We start from the raw sequence: 8590 nt of genomic DNA, 5'->3' as shown, positions 1-8590 counted from the left end.
CAGTAAAGTGTTACTATCTAGTATCTAATACAATTGGTATAGGAAACTACAATTTAATATCAGGAAGTTCTCAATTGAAGCATATTTTATTGCTTGTTTGGTTTTATGGTATCAATCATAAACTCCCATTTAGAGTAGGTGACATGATTCTTAAACTAATTTTGTTTTGATTAATTTCAATCAAACATTTGCATCTAAACCCCTGCTTGAGAAGTGTAAAGAGGCCATAAAATGTAGCTCTATTTTGGAAAACTAGTTTCATGGTAATTTTCAAATGCATGATACTTATTAACAAAAATCAATTGCAAGTTTTTTAACATAGAATCTAATACAAAACAAGCTTTTGCTCCAGCTCATGTTCACAAAATAAATTCCAAACAAAACAATATTTTACAAAAGAAACTACAAAGATACTATATAACATGCAATATGGCCTTCATGTCAAGTTGTCAACACTAAGTTAAAAGAGGTTTTTGAGAAGAAGCCTACCTCAGAACCCTCAAATTTGATATGCTTCACTTGATTTAATTGTTTGAGAAGTAGAAAAGCATGAAGTCCTGTTTGTGTGTCCTTCTCACATTTCCACAGAGTGATATCAGCAAAAGCATTATGAGCAGACAGTGGATCTACCAGTGTAATACACTGTGATATAAAACCATAAGCACAGTATCTGAATCTTTTCAAATGTGAAGCAGAAACATAGATCGGACAGCTACTTGGCTTATAAGATGCAGATTCAGCTTCTTGTTTCATGAAAAAACTAAAGAATACCACAACCAATAACCTTTTACACATGAAATATTTAATACATATTTAATACATATTTCAGCTTCAAATTTAGTTAAAATTGGCTTATTATTGACTCTAAATTTAACACATGAAATACATATTTCAGCTTGTACTGTTCTTCCTGAAAAACAAATAATAGCAACAGAATTTTTTAAAAATCAAAGTAACAAACAAAACTAAAGAAAATCTTGTAATACACAGCATTGACTCTAAATAAATATGTACTAAAATATGTACTAAAATACCCCTAATAACAAATATGTACTAAAATACCTCTAATAACAAATATGTTTAGTTAAAATTATTATTGACTCTAAATAAATATGTTTAACATGAAACCAATTTTCAATATGAAACTAATGGCAATGCCATGGCTAATCAAATGTTCTTGAAACATCAAAGTAACAAAGAAGTTAGGCATCAGAACAAGACAGAAAGAAACATTAACAAATTCAAAAGATCAAAATTCAGCAATTATTATATAAGATTCAAAGAAAATGGCAACAAACAGAAAGTGATCTTCAAGTTTTGTTCAAGAGCTGAAACTATACAACAGAAGCAGTTAATAAATCAGGCAGAAAACAAATCATCAAATCATCAAAATCGGTGACAACAAGCTTAAACTCTTTATTTGAGGCAAATCATCAAACACCATGTTTGCATGCAACATAATCACAGAGAGCATCTAAGAAATCAAGCAAAATAGAAAATAAATAATCAAATTAGCAGTCTATTGCAGAAAATTAGTGTAATATGATGTAGAAAGCATAAAAAAAACTCAAACCTTAATGAGAGATTCGAAGAGAATTCAAAGAGAATTCGTAGAGAGAAGCAATGCGAACATGAACTCGAAGAAGAGAAGGAGACCAGTCTTCCGTTTAGGGTAACGGTGGCGCCGGCGCAGCTCCGGTGGCGGTAGCGTTGGTGAAGTCTCACTGATTTGGGGACAAAAACAAAGCTCTGCTAGGGTTTCGCCGTTTCCTTCTTCAGAGAGAAATGAAGAAGAAGCTGAAATATGTATTAAATAGCAGGGGTAATTTAGTCTTTTTGTTTCATTATATACATTCCAATGAGATTGGAATGAAAGATAACCAGGGAAGAGATGGGAATTAAATTGGTGGGAATTCAATTCCCTAGAACAAAATGTACTTAGGAATGATTTTCTAGATCTTGAACCAAACATGGAAATAAATCATTCCCATATCAAAATTCCTGGGAATATAGTTGCATTCCCTCCAACCACACACCCCCATAGTTATCAATTAATTGAGCTGGTTGGGAAAATTCTCAGCACAGGAAAAAATTATAAAAAAGCTTTTAAGTATACAATATATTAGTATTTCAGTAAATTTCAGTGTGATGTACACTTGAAAGTTTTTCCAAGCAATATTCTAACATGGACTCGAAGATTATGTTTGATGAGGTGCCAAAAATCTAGTAAGCCCAATGGTGCGAGAGCAAACAAGAGTTATTACAAGGGAAAAGTATGCATGGGAGCGTGGCCAAAGTATATACATAATGTGCGAACAAGACCAAGCGATCAAGAAGGATCTTTAGTTATCTAAACTACAAGAGCTTTTCTCTTGCCTTCACCACATTGCAACCACCTCTTATTAGCATGCATCTTAATATGTATGACAATTGACAAATATTTAACTAGCTTTTTTATGAATGATGAAGAAGATATATCCATAAATAAATGTATTCAATATTGTCCTATGTGTTACTAGTTAATTGTCTTTGGAAATCTGTGTGGCCGGCAACACCCGAATGCCGGATATATCAAGAGGAAAAAAAATTGTATATACACAGAAAATGTTTTCAAGAGGCTAGATTATCTTTAAAATTTGACAAAAGTTTTAAAAATATTCATAAGTTTTATTTTATTTTAATTTTGTTTCAAAAATTTTCGATTTGTATCAAATATATTTTTAACGACTAATTTTTCAAAAAATTTAAGACCGATTCAACAGCAATTTCATAAGAACAACCCTTTAACACAAGCAAATCAAATATAATTTTTATGCATTATTGTTAGATTAGTCTTAAATTTTTTAAAAATTTAGCCATGAAGGATATATTTGATACAAATTAAAAACTTTTTGGACAAAATTGAAACAAAATAAAACTTAGACATATTTTTAAAATTTTTGTCAAATTTCACTTATCCTAAATATAAAAAATCAACTCTTAATTATTAATAACATAAGTCATTTTTTCTTATGGATATAATAGTACACAATTTTATTTGCGTAAAACTAGAAAATTAAATTCATATTTTATAGCTGTCATACTTAATAGTCTTAGCCTATATCATTACGTAATTGAATTGGTAAGAGAACTTTTGGCAGCACGCATTAGAAGGTTTACATCATACAACAGTGACGGAGCAAGGAGAAGTAACTAGAAAACCAATACGGATATGGAAAAGGAGAAGGAGAGCAACAAGAAGAGAAGGCATTTTGTGTTGGTTCATGGTGCCTGCCATGGCGGTTGGTGCTGGTATAAGATATCTGCTTTGTTGAAATCTGGTGGTCACAAAGTGACAGCCCCGGACATGGCTGCCTCCGGGATCCATCCAAAGAAGGTTCAAGAGCTGGCTTCCATAACCGAGTATGTGGAGCCACTGATGGAGTTGCTGGAATCTCTGCCTTCAGAGTCAGAGGAGAGAGTGATATTGGTGGGTCACAGCTTCGGCGGTATCAGCATATCCATGGCCATGGAAATGTTTCCAAAAAAGATTGCAGCTGCTGTCTTTCTATCTGCTTTCATGCCTTCTCCTGACCGAGGCTTTCTCACTCTCCACCAAGAGGTGATAATAACTGCCCTCTTCTTATTCCTTCATTCATAATACAAATATTATTTCTTCATCATCCAATATCTCCTCAAATACACATCATTATAATTTGTACGCGAGATTTACAATAATCCCAGCAGTAAATTAAAGAACACAGTGATACAATATACAAAGGTGCGTTCTGTGGTGGCTGTAATATTTCTATGACTACAATAGCTATCAGGTGTTCTCCGATTATAAGTATATAGCAAGGCTCCGGAAATTGAACCGTCATTAAATCATTTTAATTATTGGTTTATTAATTTAATTAGTTTAATTTTGGTTTAACTGAAATAATTATTTTATAATAAAATAATAAAATAAATATACTAAAACATAATTATAATTTAATATTATTTAAATTAAAAATATTACATCAACCACAATATTATAATTTCATCTAAATATAAATCAAAAGTCAAATTAAAAAAAATAACCAAATATAAAATACCAACATTAAAATTTGCCATCAATAATTAAAATACAAAAAATTTACTGTAATTTAATTCGTCGAAATCATTTATCTAACAATAAATTTTAATTATCAGCAGCCCAATATCAAGAATAATGAATAGCAAATCACAACAATTATACAAATTAACAATTACAAAATAAAAAATAATACTACAAGAACAATAATTCATCAAATTAACAAAATAACAAGATCAAAAACATAACTCAGATATGAATAATTATTTAAATTAATAATGAAACAAAAATACAACAATCAAACTATCAGAGTACCAAAACACAACACCTCTAACAATTTATCATAATACCAAATTAACAAAATAAAAAACATAAACTAAGATAAAAAATAATTATTTAAATTAACAATTGCACAAAAATACAGCAACCCAACAATCAGAATCAAAGATCAACATTTCAACAACAATTTTACAAATTAACAATAACAATAATATGAACTCATATCAACACCACAATAAAATTTAAAACAATTAAAACTAAGAAACAATAACAATAAAGTACTGGCAGCAACCCAAATACAATAAAGACATTTTGAAACTCGAACGGATGATACTGGAACTCGAAGCCTCGAACACGAGATGGAGAGGGAGCTCAGATGAGGGCTGAACAGTCGCAAAAGCACAGCGATACCGCAGTGGAAGCTCGGCCAAAATAAAGGTCAAAGCGTGGCGATAGCAGCGGGCTAGAACAGAAACGAGGGTTGAAGGCCTGAAGCTCGAACAAGCGACAGAGAAGGAGCACAGCGGAAGAAGCACAGTGATACAGAGGTGGCGAAAGCTCAGAACAGACACTAAAGCTCAAAACTCACGGGCAAGTGTGGCGACTAGACGTGTTGCGATGACGACGGCGCAGTGCGGACGGCGATGGCTGGGTGTTGAAGAACGGCAACGAGATAGAGTCTTCCCCTCTGTTGCGCGCCTGCGTGCTTCTTTTCTATGTGCTGTGGAGAGGCCAGGGAGGGAGAGAGAGCTTAGGGATAATGAAAATTAGGGTTTTGAGATTTCAAATTTGTGAAACAGCATCATTTGGAGTAGTTTTTAAAAATCGGCCGATTTTTAGTTTGGTCAGACTGACTAATTTCTGGCTAGTTTAATATGTTCACTTGGTTTGTGTTAGTAGGGAGGGTCAACACAAAGGACCGACTGTACAGATTGAGAATTCTACAATAGAATGATAATTTATGTGTATTGTGTAATTAAGAAAGATGTTGAGAATGTACAACATTTATTTGTTACTTGTGAGTTCTCTTGGCAGGTGTGGTGTGTATGAATCTTAGCTTTTGGACAGAAGTGGACTGCACCAGGTAACTTGAAAGAGCACTTTGAGAGTTAGAGATTCATGCCAGTGAGAAAGGAGCAACGGAAGCATTGGCTAGTTGGGTTTTTTCTGTGTTATGGATTATTTGGCTACGACGGAATAATGCCATTTTTCAGAGCAAGACAACACGGGTTGTAGACTGTGTGGATCAGTCGTTTTCATGTGCTACAGAGTGGTGTGGTTAATAACTCAATGTTGTTGATGGCTATGCCGGAGATGACATAAGAGTTAATTTTCATGTTTTAGACTAGTTACTTTGCTCTACTTGAGTGTTGAGATCTTTCTTTCAAAAAAAAAAAAAAAAGTTTTGGCCCGATTTTTGGAAGAGAAGGTTTCTCTTATTACCCGAGTCGTTATTGTCACCGACTCACCGGTTCCCGATTTGATCGGTTTAACCGATCAATTCGAACCAATTTTAAGAAACTTGGTCTTTACATATAAGAGTGGTTGGTGTTCTTGCGTGAATAACCTGGGTGTAAGTCGATTCTGGAGAGTCGATGCCGAGTTGTTGTCCTCAACACTGAGTTATAGGTCTCGAGAGTCCGAGCTCTTCATCCGGGGGTAGATCACGTCGTGGAGGGTGTGAACAAAGGGGGAGTGTACCTGCAAAAAGCACTTCGATACTTAAGTTAGTATTGTGTACTCAGTGTTTAAGAGGTATATAATAATTCTATGAATATAGAATGTAAGACATGAAATAGAACTTATCATGTCCCCTAGATTAGATCTAGAAAGTTTCTTTAAAGGCATAAAATTATGACCGTTTGGTCATTAAGATGAAAATGATGGTCATTAAGTCGTAATGAAGGTATTGGTTACAAGCAAAGAATGAATGATAATTAAGCTCGAGTTATGACTCAAAATGCACAATGAAAATCGAGTTATAAGGCGACGGATCACTTGGATTTTGACTTTCAAATTGGGATTGTTAATCATGGTGAAAAAACACTAAGAGAAAAGGTAAACTCTTTGAAAGATTATTAATTACAAAATTAGATTAATTTATGCTAGAAAATTTAAAAATTTAAAAACATTAATCTTATTCTAGAATTCGTGAAGGATGAGGTATGACTAAGTTAGGGTTTTTGGTTTGTTGTTGACGGCGCATCGCACCAGGGCTTGGACATTTGGAGCACATTTCGGGTAACTCAAAGAAAGAGCACTTGTCGAAGGAAATCCACCGTCAAAATTGTCGGTAGCAGCTGGCGTGGTAATGGCAAGCAGGTACTTGTGGTCAAAGAAGATCAGACTTCGATTGGATAGCGGTGACCGATGAAGACAGATCGAATGATTTAACTACAGCAATGTCATTACTTCCATATTTAACTACGACAACATTAGTGACTTCTAGTTCTCACATGGGAGCTCGCAATCTATTTCAGAGACCAACGACCTCCATTGACACCGCATCTCCAACCACCAACCATAGATACTTCCGAAATTTACTCCCTTCAACTACCTATTTTTGAATAACGACTATTAACTCCGCTCTCCACTCTACAACACAACATCAACACATTACGATGACAAATGCTCCGATGACAATCATTTCTTAGCAGAACATAACCGTTCGAGCAATTGTCATTGCTAGTCTTAGAAAATCTCTCTATTTACAATTCAACCCCACAGTAAAAAACCCAAAAGTAATTGTGCTTAACATGTTAAACAAAGGTTAATGAACCCAAACTGACCATATTCTTTTTTTATTGGACCACAGGCCTAATTACATTTTTTTACAATTGACCTTGTTTTAGATATGACATGTAGGTTTTCAAATACTTTGGGCCTCTCCTTGAGAGAGAAAAGCCCAACCCAATATTATCCTTTCGTCTTATGTAACCTCTTAACCAAGTTTGTCCATTCTACCTTTCTGCTTAGCACAGAAAAAAACTGGCTTTCTGGTTTCTAGTTTCTACACGACCCTTCGTACTTTTGTAGTCGTACTATGCAAGAAACGCTTTTTTATTTCTTACCCAAAAAAAGAAAATTCTTGTATTGATATCCCTTTTATTCACGAATCAATAAAATTGGTATTCAGTTGTGCTAAACTAGATGAATTTGAGTAGTGGTGTTATTTGATGCGAAAGAAAACTTGTACATGAATCAATTCACCGAACCTTAAAATGATTTCATTCGCGAAATTCGCAGTATAACCAAAGAAGGGACTCTAATATGGACTCGAAGATTATGTTTGACGAGAACGCCCAGGATACTATTAACCCAAATGGATCTGTGATATTTGGGCCTCAATTCTTAGCATCCAAGTTATATCAACTGTCTCCAGTTGAGGTAAGTATTTGATTTTTCAAACGTTTTAAAACACGTAAACCTAATTAATTAGCTGATTCATTTTAATGAAAACAAAGCTAATGAAATCAATTAACCTTGACATAAGCAGGATATGGCCCTCGCAATGTCATTGCTTAGACCAACACGTGTCTATGGAGACCAAGAAATGTTACGAGAGCAAACAAGAGTTACAAGGGACAAGTATGGGAGTGTGGCCAAAATATACATAGTGTGCGAACAAGACCAAGTGTTGAAGAAGGATTTTCAACTGTCAATGATTGAAGGGAACCCAGAAAGCGAAGTGAAAAATATTGCTGAAGCTGATCATATGCCCATGTTCTCTAAACCTCAAGAGCTTTTCTCTTACCTTCACCACATTGCAAACACCTTTTATTAATTAGCATCTGAATAATGCATGTCTCCCTTTATTTAAACTAGAATGAAATAAAATAAAATAAAATAAAATAAAACCTTGTGGGGATATTCTAATACAATTTGACTCTTTAATTTATTTTAAACTTCTACCATTTATTAAAAAGTATTGAATATTGATTCATATAGACCCACAAGACCGAGTAGGTTTGATAAAGTTTTTATCTAGATGTGTATGTTAGGAGTGTCCATATACGTCTTTTTCAATATATATATATATATATCCTCTTTAAAAGTTAATTAATTTAGTTTGGAGGCATACATAGTATATAAAATTAAATTATTCTAAATAAGATCAAAGTTTTGATTCCTTTGAAGATTGTACTGTTTAAATTTCAAATTTGCTTTAGCGATATCCTCAGGTCCCAAAAGCCGCATCATGTGATATTAATTTATGGTCTTGAATCTGACATACACATGCTTACCCATTGTTGTAAT

General features: G+C 33.8%; 1 protein-coding gene across 1 annotated transcript; it reads left to right on the top strand.

The window, feature by feature from the left end:
- LOC107642806 (salicylic acid-binding protein 2) lies at nucleotides 3114–8278 on the top strand. The gene is made up of 3 exons (XM_016346282.2): nucleotides 3114–3601; nucleotides 7580–7720; nucleotides 7830–8278. Exons 1-3 carry the CDS (start codon nucleotides 3212–3214, stop codon nucleotides 8115–8117), a joined length of 819 nt encoding a protein of 272 aa, XP_016201768.1. The 5' UTR covers nucleotides 3114–3211; the 3' UTR covers nucleotides 8118–8278.

Source organism: Arachis ipaensis, chromosome B05 (genome assembly GCF_000816755.2).
Source record: "Arachis ipaensis cultivar K30076 chromosome B05, Araip1.1, whole genome shotgun sequence".
NCBI classification, from domain to species: Eukaryota; Viridiplantae; Streptophyta; class Magnoliopsida; order Fabales; family Fabaceae; genus Arachis; species Arachis ipaensis.
This window is presented reverse-complemented; position numbering and strand designations above follow the sequence as displayed.